This window comes from Mesoplodon bidens, assembly GCF_964165515.1.
Source record: "Mesoplodon bidens genome assembly, chromosome: 1".
Classification (NCBI taxonomy): Eukaryota; Metazoa; Chordata; class Mammalia; order Artiodactyla; family Ziphiidae; genus Mesoplodon; species Mesoplodon bidens.
Window position 1 is genome coordinate 119967257 of NC_138176.1, and position 22082 is coordinate 119989338.

Here is a 22082-nt window from a genome sequence, read left to right on the forward strand (position 1 = left end):
CACATCTCCCACTCCCAAAGGGGAGACCTATGTGATGGGGGCCTGGAGAAGGGGCGGTCTCATGAATGGGCATGTAACCCAGCGTGTGGCTAGTAAACAGGCAGCGCTAGCACACGCTGGGGTCGGGGAGGAAGTATAGTCTACTTGCATTTACTAGGTGAAGGAGTAGGAAAGGACATTTAAGGGCAGGAGGTACATCTTAGAGAAGCCAGAGAAATCTATTGAAATTCCAGGAACCAGCAGTTCAGCAGAGTGGGAGCTTTGAGAATGTGAGGGGTGTGTCTGTGAAGCAAGCAGGGGCCAGAGCACACAGAGCCTGGTAAACCACAGAAAGTTTACCTGGATCCAGAGGGCAATGGAAGCCACTGAAAATCTGTGAGCAAGCAACAGACAACTTGGATTTCTGCTTCAGACCAGTGTCTCTGGTCTTGAACAAGAGTCACCACAAACTAGATACTGGTGATTCTCTGAACTATTCCCCAACCTCAGCAAAATAAATAAAAGTACTAGAAAAGACTGTCACAACTGTCCTCTAAGGCTTTGTGGGGATTTTTTTTTAATCAAATACAAAGAGATTATATGAAACATACAGAAGAAATCTAAGAATAGCCTCTTTAAGAAGACTGGATTTGTGTATAATTAGACCTAACTGTGAGGTCATACTTTTCTGAGAGTTGTGTCTAAAGTTGGGTGTTACCATAAGAATCTAAGAAAAAAAGTTTTAAAGCAGGAAAAAAAAAATGACACACACTACACCTTTTTATAAGGGCAATGTTGATTGATAGCTTCATAGAGTCTGCCAAAACAAAGTCTTAAAAAATGGAAAATAATGTATTAGGCTTCCAGAACAAATAATCCAAAATCCACAATATTAACTATACGGTGGCTTTTACTGGTTAATGAAATCATTACACTGTTGATATTTAAAATAGCCAGGTTTTCTAATCATGCCGTACTAACATGTTTTTCTACCATAACTTCAAAATGCCTTTGTATTCCTCTATTTCCCTAAACTTCTATAATGAAAGACTAATTTTATGGATAGAAAAAGACAACTAAATTCTAGTGAGTTAACATAGCTATTTATTTTCTAACCAAACACATGGCGAAGGCCTGAAGTGGTACAGAAAACACACCTTAGAGGACTAGAGAACTAGCCCTGCTTATACCCTGAGAAACTAGTCCAGAACTTAGAAGCCATTCAATTACTGCCCACAATTGCATTTCCTCATCTTCTCAGAGGCCGCGACCCCTGGACACATCTCACTGCACTGAGTCAGATAGTCTCCGATTACACTTTAACCCACAGGACAAGCCAGATAGACTTAGCCTTAACATCTAAAAGCTACTCAACAGTGTGACTGAGCATTTGTTGTTTACTTTCTCCACTCCAAAGGAGAAATTATGATCGATAATAAGCAGTCTGGTTCCACTGCTGATTTACTGGGAGAAATCAGATAATCACTCAAAACATTCCATTCCACCTCTAAGCCAAAGAAAACACACTGGGGGCAAGTGGTAACACCAGACACTTGTAGACATGGATGAAGGGCCTCGTACAGTTGGTTCTTCCCCACAGATGATGTTTACCTCTATCATACAAATGCGGAGAACACAGACCCATGAAACCAGTCCTTTACTAAATGGGTAGCTTGACCAGAATAAACGCCTACATACCAAAAGAGACAGAAAAGACCATTGGTTAAGAACTTCTATTGGCCTTTGGACTTGGCTTAACAAAAGAGGGCACAATAATGAGATATTACTACACACCTATTAGAATGGACAAAATCTAAAACAGACAACATCAAATGCTAGCAAGGATGTGGAGCAACAGGAACTCTCATTCATTGCTGGTGGGAATGCAAAATGCTACAGCCACTTCAAAAAGACTGTCTGGTAGTTTCTTAACCAAATTAAAACACTCTCACCATGCCATCCAGTAATTGTGCTCCTTAGTATTTACTCAAATGAGCTGAAACCTCTGTCCACCCAAAAACTTGTCCACAGTGTTTACGGCAGCTTTATTAATAACTGCCAAAACTTGGAGGCAGGGCTTCCCTGGTGGCGCAGTGGTTGAGAGTCTGCCTGCCGATGCAGGAGACACGGGTTCGTGCCCCAGTCCGGGAGGATCCCACGTGCCGCAGAGCGGCTAGGCCCGTGAGCCATGGCCACTGAGCCTGCGCGTCTGGAGCCTGTGCTCCGCAACGGGAGAGGCCATAACAGTGAGAGGCCCGCGTACCAGAAAAAAAAAAAAAAAAACAACTTGGAAGCAACCAAGTCCTTCAGTAGGTAAATGGATAAGTAAGCTGTGGTACAGCCAAACAATGGAATATTATTCAACACTAAAAAGAAATGATATATCGAGCCATGAAAAAACATGGAGGAAACTTAAATGCATATTACTAAGTGAAAGAAGTCAATGTGAAAAGGCTACAGACTGTATGATTCCAACTATATGACTTTCTGGAAAAGACAAAACTATGGAGACAGTAAAAAGATCAGTGGTGGCCAGGGGTTAGGGACGGATGAAAAAGCAGAGCAGCGGGGGTTTTTAGGGCACTGGATCTGCTCTATATACTATTATGGTGCTACATGTCATTTTACACTTGCCCAGACCCATAGAATGTACAACACCAAGAGTGAACCCTAATGTAAACTACAGACTTTGGGTGATTAAGATGTTTCAATGTTGGGTCATTGATTGTAACAAATATACCACTCAGATGCGGGATGCTGATAAAGGAGGATGGGAGGAAGGGCAGGGAATATTGGGGAAATCTCTGCACCTTCTGCTTAAATTTTCTGCAAACCTAAAACTACTCTAAAAAACATTTTTAATAAAAGCACACTGCTCTCTTCCCAGGGTGTAGCTGATTAGCAAGGTACCTTCCTGAATACATCAAGGAAAACGAAAGACATCCATAATCGCCTTCTGTGCTCAAAACATGAAAGTTAATATCACAATTAGAGGAACTAGTGAGAGCCATGAAGGCAAGTAGTAATAGGATTCTGATACCATCTTCCCTTCAAATAAACTAGATAGTGAAAAATCTAGCAAAGCCTTCACTTAATTGAATATCTAGACCTCGTCAAAAACTTCCTGGGCAGCTACCAGCAAGGGCTATATTTCAGTTAAGAGTTGTCAGGGGCTGTGCAGCTTAACCTTGACATAGACTATGACAGTGTTGTTCAATGGAATCCTTACATCCACAGACCCACTTCATGCGGTCGCACACATTTCTCCTCGCAAATTCAAACCCACCAAACACAATCTGTGTCCTAGGTCAGTTAACTCTAACAAAACTCTCAAAAGCTTAAAGGAATCTCTCCTCTGCATTTGCCTTAGTAACACCTGCCAAGTACTAGGGAACTCAGGAAACCACAAGCACTTTATTTGTTTCCCTGATTATATTCATCAGAGATTAAAGACGCATAGAGAGACTTCTGGTACGTATAGGCTGTCATCTAAAACAATTTAAAAATTTGACTCAGTGAGGCCACAGAACATTTCACAAGGCGTATTTGGTGAAATGTCAGTTTTAGTTGAGGGAAGTGCCAAGGAAGCCACCACCTCGCACGCTCTTCTCGCCAAGTATTCAGAGGCCTCTGATCTTATACACCAGGAATGAACGTGTTTGTCCATGCAAAGCCAACGTGTGGCGTACAATCTACAGACCTACTTTTTAATATGGCCAGGTGTCAAACAGATAACCCTTTCCTGGTCTCTCCGCCCCCCTTATCCTCCCTCCCAAACAAAAACAGCCTGAATTGCTCACAGTACGCAAGAAGCCAGAGATTCTGTTTTGTGTAAGTGTTACTGCTTTTGGTGGTTCACGTTCTCCAAGAGACCAACGAACCCTCTCATTTACTAACTCCAACCTTAACTAAATTGCTTCCACCAGCTTCCCCCTCTTCTCAAACCCCCACTCACCGTAGACATCTCTCTCAGCCAAGAAAGCTACTCAAGAGGCTTGGAAGTGGCTGCCTCTGCAAATTCCTCCCCCTTCCTACCAAAAGGGCACTTCAAGAACTTTACAGTCTGCAGACACATGAATATGGCTCCAATGCCATTCACCAGGGCTGGATTTGAGCATGCGGAGTGTCTTTCAACAATCAATTTCTATTTAGGCTGCCCACCACACTGAAACTGGGGTGAAAACCTGCTTTCTAAGCAAATTCAGAATGCCATCCAGTTCCCAAGTGTGAGCTAGCACTGGGGGGGGGGGGGGGGAGCATACACACACTCCCTCCTCCACTGAAGACTTTTTCCTGGCACAGGGGCATCCTAAACGTGCCCCATTTCCTTTCCAGGGTTGTGATCTTTGATCTGTCCCCAAGTTCATGCCTTTTTCTCCACCTGAAGGTTCAGCCTAATCAGCTATTCTGCAGCAGCAATAGCAATTTACCCCGTTGGTTTCTTGACACTTTCCTCTCTCCTCCTGGCTGGGAATCTGTTTTGATCTCAACAGGGTTGTCTGTATGGGGATCCTGCAAGTTAATGATGTGGCTAGCTGGCAGGGATGGTAGGTGAGAGCACACAATGTACTTTTTCCAGTTATGTTTCTCCTCACCGTAGCTAATAGTGGCCTTTCTAAAGGCCTGCTACACTAAAAGGGAGACCTACACCCCTAATCTTCCCCTCTTCGGGGGCACCTCTGGAGGCCAGGTGGAAACAGAACAGACAGCCAGTTCTCCCGTCAAGTACCTGGACTCCGAAGCAAAATATCCCTAGACACTCCACCACCAATGAAGCAAACACACGTACATCTTGCTCAGCGAGGGAGTCAGTCGATCCCCTTCACCCAGGTTTCGGCCGGTTCAGGCTTTGTAGCCTTCACTCTGTCCAGGCCGGTATAAGATGCTGCATTCTCCCGGCTGTACACCGCCGCCGCCACCCCCCGCCCAAGGAAAGGGCTTCCGACAGAGGTGGGAGCATCAGCTCCGGTACCCGCCCTTCCCTCTCGATCCTGGCCAGAAAAACTCCACTTCCCGGATTCCCGGCCACTCTCTCCCGCCCCCTCCCCGGGCGATCCAGCTATAGCGCCGTCCTGATGCCAGCGAAGTGCCCAGCCCAGCTGCGCACCCCCCGAACCCCAACGCAGGCCCCCGGAACAGGCCCTGGCTTCCTCCCTCTCTCTCCGCCTAGGACTCCCGGGTTCTGCACGCACCCCTCAAGCAAACTAGGACTGAAAAAAGTCCCACCCCGCCTCCCCAGCCAAGCCGCCAGCCTCCAGCTCCGCCCGGGAGGGGCCTCCTCCCCAGAGGCGACAAGGAAACGCGGGTGGTGGTTCCAGCAGCCTCCTCCCGCACCCCGCGAGGAGCCTGGACCCCGGGGAGGGCAGACCCGCGCGGCCCCGAAGAGACACCTCCCTCTCCCCCACCCTCCGGGGCCGGCGGGTCTTGGCAGGGAGCGTGCTCTCTGCGGGTCCTCGGGAGCCTCGGGGAGCCCGGGGGCCGCCCGGGTCTGGGCGCAGCGTCTCCCGGGGGCGGACGGAGGTCGGCGCTGCGGCGCGCCCCTGGGGGACACTCACGATGGTCACGCTGGCTTTGCGCAGGTCGCGGTTCTCCTCCTGCAGCGCCTTGCACTTGAGTTTGTAGGTCTCCAGCTCGATCTTGAGCACCTTATTCTCCTGCTGCAGCGAGGCCAGGCGGTTGGTGAGCTCCTCCAGGCGGAACGGCGAGATGACAATGCCCCCCGACTTCCCACCGCCGCCGCCTCCCCCGCCGCCACCGCCGCCACCGGCGCCCGAAGTCGACGAGCAAGACGACTGCATGGCGGCCGAGCTGCCGCTGCTGCCCCCCGCCCCGTCCGTGTCGCTCTCGCTGGCGCTGTCCGCCATGGCCGCGGCGGGCTGGGGAGACGACGAGGAGGAGGAGCAGGGAGGCGGCGGCGGCGAAGGCTGGGCTGCGAATGAGTGGGCGCCGGGCGAGCACAGGGGAGCGCCGAGCTGGGAGCCTGGCAGCAGGGCGCAGACTCGGAGCGGCTGCGAGAGAAAGAGAGGGAGCTTCCCGCTGCCAAGGGACCTCCTCTGCCAGAGAACAGAGACCCCGCCCGGGCTTGGGCAGTATTGCACTGGGGCTCGCTCCAGCCGGGCCTGGCGCGCTCGCTAGGCCGCCCTGCAAAGCCGGCCGAAAGCTCCGAGACCCGCCCACCGCCGCCGCCGCCGCCGCCGCCGCCGCCGCCGCCCTCGCCCTCCTCCTGGCGTGCGCCGGCCGGCTGGGGAAGCGCGGGCCCGGCCGGGGCGGGAAGGCCAGGCCAACCTACGCACCAGCCGCTCGCCGGCCACACGTGTTCCGAGGGTGGGCCTCCCAGCCCCCTGACCTAAGCCCGAGGCCGCCCAGCCTCTTCCGGGCTCGGGCCCGCTCCTAGGAGAAGGAAACCTAATGCCCCACTAGCCTCGCAGGTGCTGGGGACACGTGGAAAGGTCAGCCCGGCTCTGGCATCCAGCCCCGGCCGAGCCCGTGGCCCCATCTTCCGCCGACAGTGTGTGCTCCTGTCTCCCTCTGTCTGCTTCAGACATACACGCAGCCCTTTTAGTTTGATCTCCTTGAGCTTGCCTAGGAAGCTTCGGATAGCGCTCACCGAACAGAAAGTTACCCTGCAAGGAGCCGAGGAGGGCAAGGCGACAGCAGCCACAGGTTAACCTCGTTAAGAAAAAATGTGCGGAAGAGACACACCGCCCTCTCCTCATAATCTCGTAAACCACACTGCGCTCAATTGTTTAAACAAGGTGCAACTTTTTTTTTTCTCTGCATCTTGCAGACAATGCTACGACGTGTAGCGCAATAGGATTAAGACAGTAACATTTATCTAATCCCAAAAGAAAAAAAGAAAAACACTTTCTGTGGATTAAAACATCTCTTTTAAGTGCCAATTTTCCAAAGTAACTGCAGACAGAGCATTCGGCTATACTAATAGTGGTGATTAAGTGGGAATACAACATAACCATCATTCTTCTTTACGATCATTTTGCCCACTTCTAGGAAAGTTTAGTAGGTCAAAAATAAAACAGAGTAATTACGCTACTGTGGTCTAATTCAGTGTTCTAGTTTTGAAAAGCATAAGACATTCAAAATCAAAAGTTGTATTTCCCCTCTCCCCTCCCAAACAAAGGCTTACAGGAAATTGGCCCAGCAGGTGAGATGATTTTAAACACTTTACACGGTTGACACAAAACAGCTTTCACTTACGTATAAAAATAAGAAAATGAAACTGACCAGACTAGTTTTATTATCCAAGCTTAGCCAACGGAAGAGCAAACACATGGAAACAAAAAATAGGAAAAGATAAAGGGTAACATTTTTTCTATTACTTTGAACTCTGGGGAAAGTTTATAAAGTGTTAGGAAGAATAAAGAAGTGGCTTTAATGATTTTTATTCCAACTCTTCCATTATCTTTAAACCTAAACTTGACTTAATGATTACACTGTTATTCAACGGCTAATGAAAACTGGTACCCGGGAGTAAACTGAAACCTCCAAGTGTTCCAAATGACATCGTCTTTTACCAAGATGGCTGCTTCTAGCAGACAGCTCCAAAATGCCAACTGCAAGTAAACCCCAAATTTCTCCTAATTATTTTTTAGTTTAGTACTAGAGGACTTCTGAACTTAGTCACTGTTGCTGTAGCAGGAACAAAACGAAAAATAGAGAGCTGGCTTTACTCTTCAGAAGCATACAACCAATGTAAATAATTCTGTTAGAAGTGATCCAGTTTAATTTTCACTGAAACTGACTCCTCTCGCTGACTTTTCCTTTTGGGGATCTGCTACATGAGACAAGCAGCTCGTTAAATTGGAAACGGCTTCTGGAAAACTCACTTGCTGGGTGAAATGGAGGAGCAATGCTAGCAGAGAGCAGTGCCACAAGGCGAAACTCAGACTTAACAGCATTCTTTCCACTTTATCCAGCACCGTGATAGAATCTTAAAAGCCAGTCTGGCTTCCATACTTCACAAGTTTCTATTGTTCCCTATCCCACAGTATCTTAAATCTTCCACTTTTCAAGCTTACTTAGAAACATTCCTTCCAGGCAAAGCAGGGGGCAAGTTGGCTCTCAGCTTTATCACCAACTGCCTCAGAAAGAGGACCTACTGCTACAAGTCAGCAGAGGGGTGGGGTTTAAAGTGCCTGACTTTCTTAAAGGGCCCATGGTTATGGTAACTTAAAATGGATTGGTCTTGAACAGGATTTGGAGGAAAACAGCATTCTGACCTGGTACTCACAGGCAGTAACTGTGTTTAGAAGACTTTAGGGAGAAAGCCATCTTCTAAAACTTCCCTGCTGATACAGATGGGAATAAACTGGAGAATATTTTTTCACTGTGGTTTTTTATTGTTATTGCAAAGCAGAAGCGTGTCTAATTTTCTACTTCTTGTAAAAGTGGTTCCCCTTATAAACAGACCATTTATCACAACACTGGTTCAGTAATAGCATTACAATGAAAACACTAGTTACAAAACCAATAATATCATTATAAAACTTCTTCTCAGCTTTCCGGGGGATATGAATCAGAAGACTAAATGGTAGTCTGTGTTGACTGGAGGAAGAAGAGACAAACGTAGATCATTGCTTCCATTGGAGAAATACAAAATTTTCTTTTGTCCTAAATTCAAGCTGCAAAAATATGACAACAAAGAAGAAGAATACCTAGAGTCTAATTACAAAGCACAACATCAAAATCTGTCTGCTGCCATTTGTGCGGCTGATTTACTCCATGGCCTTGGAACTTTCAATAATAAAGTTAAAATAAGGACATAAATCATAGGCGATTTTTGTTGTTTAATTTTTAGTGGCTATAAATAAATTGCTGTACGTATCTAATTACATTAGTGTGAGATACAAGTGATTTCATTCAAACTCTGAAAGGATTTGGTGGTTGCAGAACCCACCATTGCAGTTTTAAAAAGAATTGGAGTGAGCCAAGTATGAGATGGTTATCACAGACTATCAGAATTTGGATAGAATCGTAGAATGTGCCACTGAGGTGCTATCATTTCTTGAAAGGTAATTGATAGTGTTTATTTAAATATATCTTGATTTAGAGGCTAAGTCTAGTCCCTAAGTCTGGTACAGAGTTTCTCACCCTCAGCACTATTAACTCTTGGAGCCGGAAAATTCTTTTTTTTTTTTTTTTAATTGAAGTATAGTTGATTTACAATGTCATGTTACTTTCAGGTATACAGCACAGTGTTTCAGTTATATATATATATATATATATATATTCTTTTTCAGATTCTTTTCCCATATGGGTTATTACAAAATACCGAGTATAGTTCCCTGTGCTATTGCTCTACAGTACGTCCTTGTTTGTTATCTATTTTACATATACTAATGTGTATATGTTAAGCCCATCCTCCTAATTTCTCCCTCCCCACCTTCCCCTTGAGTTACCATAAATTTGTTTCCCATGTCTGTGGGTCTAAAATAAGTTCATTTGTATCTTTTTTTTTTCAGATTCTACATATAAGTGATATCATATGATATTTGTCTTTTTCCATCTGGCTTACTTCACTTCATATGATAATCTCTAGGTCCATTGGAAAATTCTTCACTGGGGGCATGGGTAGAGGGGCTGTCCTGTGCATTGTAAGATGTTTACCAGCATTCCCAGCCTCTACCCACTAGACACCAATAGCGTGCCAACCAAGTGTCTCCAGAAGTTGCAAAATTGCCCAAGGTTGAGAACCACTGATCTAGTAGAACAATTACTTTTGCAGGGCAAAAGCAGGCCCACTTTGGAGTGGCTCTTCAGGCAACATATTGATAACATACCAGTGAGCCATTAAGAGAGGCTCCCTCTCATTTCAGATTCCCAGTGTCTGGGAATTCCCTGGTGGTCCAGTGGTTAGGACTCTGCGCTCTCACTGCCAAGGGCCCAGGTTCAGTCCCTGGTTGGGGAACTAAGATCCCACAAGCCGCATGGCGCTACAGAAAAAACAAAAACAAAAAAAAAACCACGAACCAATTCCCAGTGTCAACTAGCCAGGAGATCCTGGACCCAAACAGTCACATCCACACTTCACACTTCTTACTATTGTTTGTCTTCAATCACCCATTTCTTTAACAATATTTACACTTATTAACATTTAACTACCCTTGCATATGCAGTATCCAACCCAGGCAAGAGATAAAGCCTACAAGATTAATTACATATATCACCTCTACCCTCCCACTTGTGTTTACTCATTATTTGTTTACAGGAATCAAAACCATTTCTACCAACAGCAGTCTAAAGAACTGTCATCAGTAAATCAAGTGAGAATCAAGATTTTCAACAAAAAATGAAATATATGACTTACATGTCTGAAAATCTGGCAGTCTGAAAAACCTAAAACATATCTTGACACAAATCATACAGAACTGCTGAGCAGGAAATGCTTTTTAAATCCTACTAAATACACAGCAGAGCTTGAAAGAAAGAAAGGGAAATCCCAGGTTCCAAAAGCAAAGAGGAAAGCTGGAAACAAACCAAATGTCCACCTACAATATAAATCCTGTTATATATTCATGCAATGAAATAATATACAACAATGAGAATAAACAAACTACAACTACAAGAAACAATATGAGTGAGCCTCAGAAATACAATGATAAGCAAAGGAAGCCAGATTCAAAAGAATGTATGCTGTATGATTGCATTTATATAAAGTTCAAAGGTAGGCAAAATTAATCTATGATGCTAGAAGTCAGAATAATGATTCTTCTTGGGAGGAAATAGTGTTTGGAAAGGATATTAGGAGATTTCTAATAATGTTCTTTTTCTTATCTGGGTACATGTTACATAGGTATGTTCACTTTTTTTTTTTTTGAGGCTTTTAGGAAAGTTATTTTTTATTTTTATTTTTATTTATTTTTTTTTTAATTTTTTTTATTAGTTTCTGCTTTATAACAAAGTGAATCAGTCATACATATACATCCGTTCCCACATGCCTTCCCTCATGCATCTCCCTCCCTCCCACCCTCCCCATCCCACCCCTCCAGGCAGTCACAAAGCACCGAGCTGATCTCCCTGTGCTCTGCGGCTGCTTCCCACTATCTATCTACCTCACGTTTGGTAGTGTATACATGTCCATGCCTCTCTTTCGCTTTGTCACAGCTTACACTTCCCCCTCCCCATATCCTCAAGACCATTCTCAAGTAGGTCTGTGTCTTTATTCCCGTTTTACCCCTAGGTTCTTCATGACATTTTTTTTTAATTCCATATATATGTGTTAGCATACGGTATTTGTCTTTCTCTTTCTGACTTACTTCACTCTGTATGACAGACTCTAGGTCTATCCACCTCATTACAAATAGCTCAGTTTCGTTTCTTTTTATGGCTGAGTAATATTCCATTGTATATATGTGCCACATCTTCTTTATCCATTCATCCGATGATGGACATTTAGGTTGTTTCCAGCTCCGGGCTATTGTGAATAGAGCTGCAATGAACATTTTGGTACACGTCTCTTTTTGAATTATGTTTTTCTCAGGGTATATGCCTAGTAGTGGGATTGCTGGGTCATATGGCAGTTCTATTTTTAGTTTTTTAAGCAACCTCCATACTGTTCTCCATAGTGGCTGTACCAATTCACATTCCCACCAGCAGTGCAAGAGTCTTCCCTTTTCTCCACACCCTCTCCAGCATTTATTGTTTCTAGATTTCTTGATGATGGCCATTCTGACTGGTGTGAGATGATATCTCATTGTAGTTTTGATTTGCATTTCTCTAATGATTAATGATGTTGAGCATTCCCTCATGTGTTTGTTGGCAATCTGTATATCTTCTTTGGAGAAATGCCTATTTAAGTCTTCTGCCCATTTTTGGATTGGGCTGTTTGTTTTTTTGCTATTGAGCTGCATGAGCTGTTTATAAATTTTGGAGATTAATCCTTTGTCAGTTGCTTCATTTGCAAATATTTTCTCCCATTCTGAGGGTTCTCTTTTGGTCTTGTTTATGGTTTCCTTTGTTGTGCAAAAGCTTTGAAGTTTCATTAGGTCCCATTTGTTTATCTTTGTTTTTATTTCCATTTCTCTAGGAGGTGGGTCCAAAAGGATCTTGCTGTGATTTATGTCATAGAGTGTTCTGCCTATGTTTTCCTCTAAGAGTTTGATAGTGTCTGGCCTTACATTTAGGTCTTTAATCCATTTTGAGCTTATTTTTGTGCATGGTGTTAGGGAATGATCTAATCTCATACTTTTACATGTCCCTGTCCAGTTTTCCCAGCACCACTTATTGAAGAGGCTGTCCTTTCTCCACTGTACATTCCTGCCTCCTTTATCAAAGATAAGTTGACCATATGTGCGTGGGTTTATCTCTGGGCTTTCTATCCTGTTCCATTGATCTATCTTTCTGTTTTTATGCCAGTACCACACTGTCTTGATTACTGTAGCTTTGTAGTATAGTCTGAAGTCAGGGAGCCTGATTCCTCCAGCTCCATTTTTCGTTCTCAAGATTGCTTTGGCCATTCGGTGTCTTTTGTTTTTCCAAACAAATTTTGAAATTTTTTGTTCTAGTTCTGTGAAAAATGCCAGTGGTAGTTTGATAGGGATTGCATTGAATCTGTAGATTGCTTTGGGTAGTACAGTCACTTTCACAATATTGATTCTTCCAATCCAGGAGCATGGTATATCTCTCCATCTATTTGTATCAGCTTTAATTTCTTTCATCAGTGTCTTATAATTTTCTGCATACAGGTCTTTTGTCTCCTTAGGTAGGTTAATTCCTAGATATTTTATTCTTTTTGTTGCAATGGTAAATGGGAGTGTTTTCTTGATTTCATTTTCAGATTTTTCATCATTAGTGTACAGGAATGCCAGAGATTTCTGTGCATTAATTTTGTATCCTGCTACTTTACCAAATTCATTGATTAGCTCTAGTAGTTTTCTGGTAGCATCTTTAGGATTCTCTATGTATAGTATCATGTCATCTGCAAACAGTGACAGCTTTACTTCTTTTCCGATTTGGATTCCTTTTATTTCCTTTTCTTCTCTGATTGCTGTGGCTAGAACTTCCAAAACTAGGTTGAATAAGAGTGGTGAGAGTGGGCAGCCTTGTCTTGTTCCTGATCTTAGTGGAAATGGTTTCAGTTTTTCACCATTGAGAACAATGTTGTCTGTGGGTTTGTCATATATGGCCTTTATGATGTTGAGGAAAGTTCCCTCTATGCCTACTTTCTGCAGGGTTTTTATCATAAATGGGTGTTGAATTTTGTCGAAAGCTTTCTCTGCATCTATTGAGATGATCATATGGTTTTTCTCCTTCAACTTGTTAATATGGTGTATCACATTGATTTGCGTATATTGAAGAATCCTTGCATTCCTGGAATAAATCCCACTTGATCATGGTGTATGATCCTTTTAATGTGCTGTTGGATTCTGTTTGCTAGTATTTTGTTGAGGATTTTTGCATCTATGTTCATCAGTGATATTGGCCCGTAGTTTTCTTTCTTTGTGACATCCTTGCCTGGTTTTGGTATCAAGGTGATGGTGGCCTCGTAGAATGAGTTTGGGAGTGTTCCTTCCTCTGAAATTGTTTGGAAGAGTTTGAGAAGGATGGGTGTTAGCTCTTCTCTAAATGTTTGATAGAATTCGCCTGTGAAGCCATCTGGTCCTGGGCTTTTGTTTGTTGGAAGATTTTTAATCACAGTTTCAATTTCAGTGCTTGTGATTGGTCTATTCATATTTTCTATTTCTTCCTGATTCAGTCTTGGCAGGTTGTGCATTTCTAAGAATTTGTCCATTTCTTCCAGGTTGTCCATTTTATTGGCATAGAGTTGCTTGTAGTAATCTCTCATGATCTTTTGTATTTCTGCAGTGTCAGTTGTTACTTCTCCTTTTTCATTTCTAATTCTATTGATTTGAGTCTTCTCCCTTCTTTTCTTGATGAGTCTGGCTAATGGTTTGTCAATTTTGTTTATCTTCTCAAAGAACCAGCTTTTAGTTTGGTTGATCTTTGCTATTGTTTCCTTCATTTCTTTTTCATTTAGTTCTGATCTGATCTTTATGATTTCTTTCCTTCTGCTAACTTTGGGGGCTTTTTGTTCTTCTTTCTCTAATTGCTTTAGGTGCAGGGTCAGGTTGTTTACTCGAGATGTTTCCTGTTTCTTAAGGTGGGATTGTATTGCTATAAACTTCCCCCTTAGAACTGCTTTTGCTGCGTCCCATAGGTTTTGGGTCGTCGTGTCTCCATTGTCATTTGTTTCTAGGTATTTTTTAATTTCCTCTTTGATTTCTTCAGTGATCACTTCGTTATTGAGTAGTGTATTGTTTAGCCTCCATGTGTTTGTATTTTTTACAGATCTTTTCCTGTAATTGATGTCTAGTCTCATAGCATTGTGGTCGGAAAAGATACTTGATACAATTTCAATTTTCTTAAATTTACCAAGGCTTGATTTGTGACCCAAGATATGATCTATCCTGGAGAATGTTCCATGAGCCCTTGAGAAAAATGTGTATTCTGTTGTTTTTGGATGGAATGTCCTATAAATATCAACTAAGTCCATCTTGTTTAATGTATCATTTAAAGCTTGTGTTTCCTTATTTATTTTCATTTTGGATAATCTGTCCATTGGTGAAAGTGGGGTGTTAAAGTCTCCTACTATGATTGTGTTACTGTCGATTTCCCCTTTTATGGCTGTTAGTATTTGCCTTATGTATTGAGGTGCTCCTATGTTGGGTGCATAAATATTTACAATTGTTATATCTTCTTCTTGGATCGATCCCTTTATTGTTATGTAGTGTGTCCTTCTTTGTCTCTTCTAATAGTCTTTATTTTAAAATCTATTTTGTCTGATATAAGAATTGCTACTCCAGCTTTCTTTTGATTTCCATTTGCATGGAATATCTTTTTCCATCCCCTTACTTTCAATCTGTATGTGTCTCTAGGTCTGAAGTGTGTCTCTTGTAGACAGCATATATATGGGTCTTGTTTTTGTATCCATTCAGCCACTCTGTGTCTTTTGGTGGGAGCATTTAGTCCATTTACATTTAAGGTAATTATTGATATGTATGTTCCTATTCCCATTTCCTTAATTGCTTTGGGTTCGTTATTGTAGGTATATTCCTTCTGCTGTGTTTCTTGCCTAGAGAAGATCCTTTAGCATTTGTTGTAAAGCTGGTTTGGTGGTGCTGAACTCTCTCAGCTTTTGCTTGTCTGTAAAGGTTTTAATTTCTCCATCAAATCTGAATGAGATCCTTGCTGGGTAGAGTAATCTTGGTTGCAGGTTTCTCTCCTTCATCACTTTAATTATGTCCTGCCACTCCCTTCTGGCTTGTAGAGTTTCTGCTGAGAGATCAGCTGTTAACCTGATGGAGATTCCCTTGTGTGTTATTTGTTGTTTTTCCCTTGCTGCTTTTAATATGATTTCTTTGTGTTTAATTTTTGACAGTTTGATTAATATGTGTCTTGGCGTATTTCTCCTTGGATTTATTCTGTATGGGACTCTCTGTGCCTCCTGGACTTGATTAACTATTTCCTTTCCCATATTAGGGAAGTTTTCAACTATAATCTCTTCAAATATTTTCTCAGTCCCTTTCTTTTTCTCTTCTTCTTCTGGAACCCCTATAATTCGAATGTTGGTGCGTTTAATGTTGTCCCAGAGGTCTCTGAGACTGTCCTCTGTTCTTTTCATTCTTTTTTCTTTAGTTTGCTCTGCATCAGTTATTTCCACTATTTTATCTTCCACCTCACTTATCCGTTCTTCTGCCTCAGTTATTCTGCTATTGACCCCATCTAGAGTATTTTTCATTTCATTTATTGTGTTTTTAATCGATGCTTGATTCATCTTTAGTTCTTCTAGGTCCTTGTTAACTGTTTCTTGCATTTTGTCTATTCTATTTCCAAGATTTTGGATCTTGGAAATAGAATCTTGGATCAGCTTTACTATCATTATTCTGAATTCTTTTTCAGGTAGACTGCCTATTACCTCTTCATTTGTTAGGTCTGGTAGGTGTTTATCTTGCTCCTTCACCTGCTGTGTGTTTTTCTGTCTTCTCATTTTGCTTATGTTACTGTGTTTGGGGTCTCCTTTTTGCAGGCTGCAGATTCGTAGTTCCCGTTGTTTTAGGTGTCTGTCCCCCATGGCTAAGGTTGTTTCAGTAGGTTATGTAGGCTTCCTGGTGGGGGGGGGGGACTAATGCCTGTGTTCTGGTGGTTGAGGCTCGATCTTGTCTTTCTGGTGGACAGGTCCACGTCTGGTGGTGTGTTTTGGGGTGCCTGTGGCCTTATTATGTTTTTAGGTAGCCTCTCTGCTAATGGGTGGGGTTGTGTTCCTGCCTTGCTAGTTGCTTGGCATAGGGTGTCCAGCACTGTAGCTTGCTGGTCGTTGACTGAAGCTGGGTGCTGGTGTTGAGATGGAGATCTCTGGGAGATTTTCGCTGCTTGATATTATGTGGAGCTGGGAGGTCTCTTGTGGACCAGTGTCCTGAAGTTGGCTCTCCCACTTCAGAGGCACAGCACTGACTCCTGGCTGCAGCACCAAGAGCCTTTCATCCACCCGGCTCAGAATAACAGGGAGAATAAGTAGAAAGAAAGAATTAGTAGAAGAAAGAAAGAGAGAGGGAAAGAAAGGAAGAAGGGAAGAAAGGAAGGAAGGAAGGAAGAAAGAAAGAAAGGAGGGAGGGAGGGAGGAAGGATGGAAAGAAAGAAAGAAAGAAAGGAGGGAGGGAGGGAGGAATGAAAGCAAAAGGAAGAGTGAATGGAAGAAGGGAGGGAGGAAGGAAAGAAAGAAAGAAAGACAGGAGGGAGGGAGGGAGGAAGGAAAGAAAAAGAAAGTGGAAAGAAGAAGGGTGGGAGGGAGGGAGGGAGGAAAGAAAAAGAAAGAAGGAAAGGAGGAGCAGAGGGAGGGAGGGAGGAAGGGAAGGTAGGAAAAAAAGAAAGAGCAGGTAAAGTAAAATAGAATAAAGTATGAAATATAGTAGCATTATTAAAATTAAAAAGTAATTATTGAAAAAAAAATGGACAGATAGAACCCTGGGACATATGGTGGAAGCAAAGCTATACAGAGAGAATCTTACACAGAAGATTACACATACACATTCACAAAAAGAGAGCAGGGGGGAAAATCAAAAATCTTGCTCTCCAAGTCCACCTCCTCAATTTGGGATAATTCGTTGTAAAAAGAGGAAAAGGGCGAGAAGTCTGAAATCTTACTCTCTAAGTCCACCTCCTTAATTTGGGATAATTCGTTGTAAAAAGAGGAAAAGGGGGGATAGTCTTAAATCTTGTCCTCAAAGCCCACTTCCTCAATTTGGGATGATGTCCATTCATGCACTCCACAGACGCAGGGCACATCAAATGGACCGTGGAGCTTTAATCCGCTGCCTCCGAGGCTGCACAGAGAGATTTCCCTGTCTCTGCTCTCACAGCTCCCGGGTCTCAGCCTTGGACCTGGCCCCGCCTCTGCGTGTAGGTCGCTGGAGGGCGTCAGTTCTTCGCTCGGACAGGACGGGTTTAAAGGAGCCGCTGATTCGGGGGCTCTGGCTCACTCAGGCAGAGGGGAGGGAGGGGCGCGCAGTGTGGGGCGGGCCTGCGGCGGCAGAGGCCGGCGTGACGTTGCAGCAGCCTGAGGCGCTCCGTGCGCTTTCCCGGGAAAGCCGTCCCCGGGTCCCGGGACCCCGGCAGTGGCGGGGTGCACAGGCCCCCCGGAAGGCGGGGCGGACAGTGACCCGCGCTCGCACACAGGACCCGCGGCGGCGGCGGCAGGAGCAGCCCCAGCGTCCCACGCCCGTCTCCGAGGTCCGCGCCTTTAGCTGCGGCTCGCGCCTGTCTCCGGCGCTTCCCCACGCAGCCCTCTTAATGCCCTCTCCTCGCGCACCAGGAAACAAAAGGGAAAAAAGTCTCTTGCCTCTTCGGCAGCTCCAGACCCTTTCCCCGGACTCCCTCCGGGCTAGCCGTGGTGCACTAACCCCTTCAGGCTCTCTTCCTGCCGCCAGCCCCAGTCCTCTCCCTGCGCTCCGACTGAAAGCCGATACCCGAGCCTCAGCTCCCAGCCCCGCCCGCCCCGGCAGCCAAGCAGACAAGCCTCTCGGGCAGGTGTGTGCCTGAGGGCACCGATCCTCTGTGCTGGAATCTCTCCGCTTTGCCCTCCACACCCCTGTTGCTGTGCTCTCCTCCGCTACTCTGAAGCTTTCCCCCTCCGCCACCTGCAGTCTCCGCCCGCGAAGGGGCTTGTAGTGTGTGGAAACCTTTCCTCCTTCACGGCTCCCTTCCACTGGTGCAGGTCCCGTCCCTATCCTATTGTCTCTGTTTCTTCTTTTTTTCTTTTGCCCTACCCAGGTATGTGGGGAGTTTCTTGCCTTTTGGGGGGTCTGAGGTCTTCTGTCAGCGTTCAGTAGGTGTTCTGTAGGAGTTGTTCCACGTGTAGATGAATTTCTGATGTATCTGTGGGGAGGAAGGTGATCTCCGCGTCTTACTCTTCCGCCATCTTCCTCCAGGGTCCGGTATGTTCACTTGTGAAAAGATATTGAGCTATATGTTTATAATCTGTGTGCTTTTCTATATGTATGTTATACTTCAATAAAATGTATGAATCAAAAAGGGAAGGGGCAGCGTACTATAAACCAGAGCAGTAACCTGGTAGCTGGAAAAGGAGCAGTAGAATTGTGAGTCTTCCTAACCATGACATTTGAGTTTAATGCCCATCAGGGACAGGACTTTGAGGCCTTGGGGCCATATAAGGCAGGAAGATGTATCTAAGATACCTACAAAATACCAGACTGTCAAAGAGCTACACCACACTGAAAGGCTGGATTGGAGGGGAAGGTCTTCCTACCAGCAAACAGGAAGATAACAAGGAAGATTGTTTTCCTTAAACTGGGTTCAGAGTTTAAAAGAAAATCTCTTTGGAAAAGTTACAATCTAGACCCAGCCCTCGTGGTGTTAAGGGCTTCACATATATACCTCATACTAGCTACATGGTCTAGAAATCCCCAAAATGATATAATATCTTAAAAGTTGGGCTGGCATGGGAACACTTTGGGTGATGCAAGTGTTCTATATCTTGACTGTGGTGATGGTTCCACAGATGTATACATTTGTCAAATCTCATCAAACATACTTTAAAAGGGCGTTTGTATTCTGTGTAAAATCCAACTAAAAAAATAAACTGACAAAAAATAGTTGGCATAGGGATGCTAATATCCCTAGTGCACCTGGCAGAAACAAATACAAATTTACTCTGGAAGCACTCTCAAAATGAAGATGGGATTACAACTGAAAATTATAAAACACACAGAGAAATAATCCACCTTGAACAAAAATTAGCAAACAATAAACAACAGGATTGTATCACTATCCCTAGAACTTTAATTAAGACCAGTGTTGGACAGAGTTGGATTGGATAAAATTAAGTTTTTTTTTTTTTTTCTTTCGGTACTCTCACTGTTGTGGCCTCTCCCTCTGCAGAGCACAGGCTCCGGACGTGCAGGCTCAGCGGCCATGGCTCACGGACCCAGCCGCTCCGCGGCATGTGGGATCCTCCCAAACCGGGGCACGAACCCGTGTCCCCTGCATTGGCAGGCGGACTCTCAACCACTGCACCACCAGGGAAGCCCAAAATTAAGTATGTTTAAAATAAGTAGAGCCATAAAGGAAGGAATAGAAAGCATAAGACAGAAAAAAACACAATCAGAATTGAAGACAGAACAATCAGAATCACAAAATTATTAAATAGAACATTTAGAACTTAAAAACATAGTATGGTAAAACCCATTAACCAAAGACTAGGAACACACCTGCAGTAAAAAAAAAAAAAAAAGCTAGCTTCATCTAGCTTGCTATAGCAGAGGAGAATGTACACCAGAGCAGTTGTTGGAGGGCTTTATTACAGAATTTGTACTTGAACTGGGTGAACTAAGCAAGGTTTAAGAAAGCAGGTGTTGGCTCTGGATCAGATGTTGTTGAGAAGCAGAGGAAATTTGGTGATTGAATATCTTGATAATTTTTATGTAAAAAGCAGGAGTATTAAAGCATGGCTGGAGTTATAATTGTCAAAGAAGCAGTAGCCCGTGAACCATGGCCGCTGGGCCTGTGCATCCGGAGCCTGTGCTCTGCAACGGGAGAGGCCACAGCAGTGAGAAGCCCACGTACTGCAAAAAAAAAAAAAAAAAAAAAAAAAAAGAAGCAGTAGTCACTCACATTAGTCAAGGGTACTATGTTTAATTATTCTTATGGCTGCAGGGTGTCCTTCTTTCTGTCTTGTTCCAAACACCTAGATGGAGGGGCATTATCTGGTCATTGTTTTTACTCTTTTAGCATTGTCGTTTTTCAATTATAAGCACCTGAACTTCCACCTGATAAGTTTTTTATTTTATTAAGTGATTAACTTTTAAAACCCTCAAGGAGTTAAATTATTTAGCAGATTAACATAGCTGAAGAGAGAATTAGAAAAGTAGAAAATAAATCTGAGGAAATTAGAATGCAGCATAGAGACATACAGAGTTATAAGAGCAGATAGGAGACTTAGAGGATAGAATGACAAGGTCTAGCATACATATTATAGGTATTTAGGATGGAGATGCAATATTCAAAGTGATAATAGCTGAGAACTTTCCATAATTATTAGAAAATACAAATGGTCATATCCAGGAGGTAAAATTATAATGGCAGGGCTTCCCTGGTGGCGCAGTGGTTGAGAGTCCGCCTGCTGATGCAGGGAACATGGGTTCGTGCCCCGGTCTGGGAGGATCCCATGTGCCGCGGAGCGGCTGGCCCTGTGAGCCATGGCTGCTGAGCCTGCGCGTCCGGAGCCTGTGCTCCACAACGGGAGAGGCCACGGCAGTGAGAGGCCCGCATACCGCAAAAAAAAAAAATGATAATGGCATAGGATAAATAAAAATAAAGCTATATCAAGAGAAATTCACACATATACTAGTAAAAATTCTGGAGACCAAGTGCAAAAAAAATAAAAACAATCTTATGTAAAAACAGAGAGAAAAAAGAAAACAGGGATTACCTATAAAGGACAACTACCTAAAATTAGAGTGTCAACATATTTCTGGGTTCTTTTCTTTTCTGTTTTTTGGGCCATGCTGCACAGCTTGCAGAATCTTAGTTCCCTGACCAGGGATCAAACCCAGGCCCCTGCAGTGAAAAAGCCAAATCCTAACCACTGGACCACCAGGGAATTCCCGTCAACAGATTTCTTAATAGCAACAATAAAAGGCAGAAGACAGTACAACAATAACATCAAAATGCTAGAGAAAATAACTGTACTATGATTCTATGCACAGCTATACAACATTTAACAATAAGACTCAATTAAAGACACTTTAAGACAAATACAATACCACTAACAAAGTCCAGCTGAAAGAATTTCTAGGTGTTCTACTGGAAGGAACGAGATACAAGAAAGAACCATGAGCAAAGAAACCTGGAAGGAAGTGGATAAATTTAAATAAATACTATCTACATAAATATATAATAATAATAATGATGAATAATGGTAGTTAAAAAACCAACAATAATAATAATTACTATTTTAGGGAGAACTAAAATACTGGAAAACAACAACAAATTAGTAGAGAGGAATTAGAGTTAAGGTGTTCTAAAAACTTTATGTTTAATAGGAAAGTAGAGATAATGACTCATGTTTTTGTTAAGTTGAATAATGCATGTTAAAAATTTAAAGTAAACCATTAAAGGAATAGAAATGGAATTTTTAACTTCCAAATCAGTCAAGGGGAATAAAAGAGAACAGCAAATGCTGATCAATCCACTAGGAGGTTTAAAAAAATAAAAGGAGGGCTTCCCTGGTGGCACAGTGGTTGAGAGTCCGCCTGCCAATGCAGGGGACATGGGTTCATGCCCTGGTCTGGGAAGATCCCACATGCTGCGGAGCAGCTGGGCCCGTGAGCCACGGCTACTGAGCCTGTGCGTCCAGAGCTTGTGCTCCACAATGGGAGAGGCCGCAACAGTGAGAGGCGTACTGCAAGAAATAAAAAATAAAAGGAGAAAAGAGAACAGAGAAAATCAGGATGAATAGAAATCACACACATGAACACAAAAATTAGATAAATTTATGCAAACATATGAGAAAGCATGATAACTGTAATTGACCCTACCTATAAAAACATAGCAATAATCAGATTGGAAAAAAA

General features: G+C 43.5%; 1 protein-coding gene across 2 annotated transcripts in view; it reads right to left on the reverse strand.

The window, feature by feature from the left end:
• Window positions 1-6008, reverse strand: part of CCDC6 (coiled-coil domain containing 6) — a 118815-nt gene extending 112807 nt beyond the window's left edge. Inside the window, exon 1 of one of the 2 annotated variants that reach the window (XM_081241281.1) lies at window positions 5535-6008. In XM_081241281.1, the coding sequence (XP_081097407.1) occupies window positions 5535-5843 (309 nt within the window). In that variant the 5' untranslated portion in view covers window positions 5844-6008. The remainder of the gene's footprint in view (window positions 1-5534) is intronic. The other variant, XM_081241280.1, reaches the window with a different exon arrangement.
• Window positions 6009-22082: the final 16074 nt, after the last annotated feature.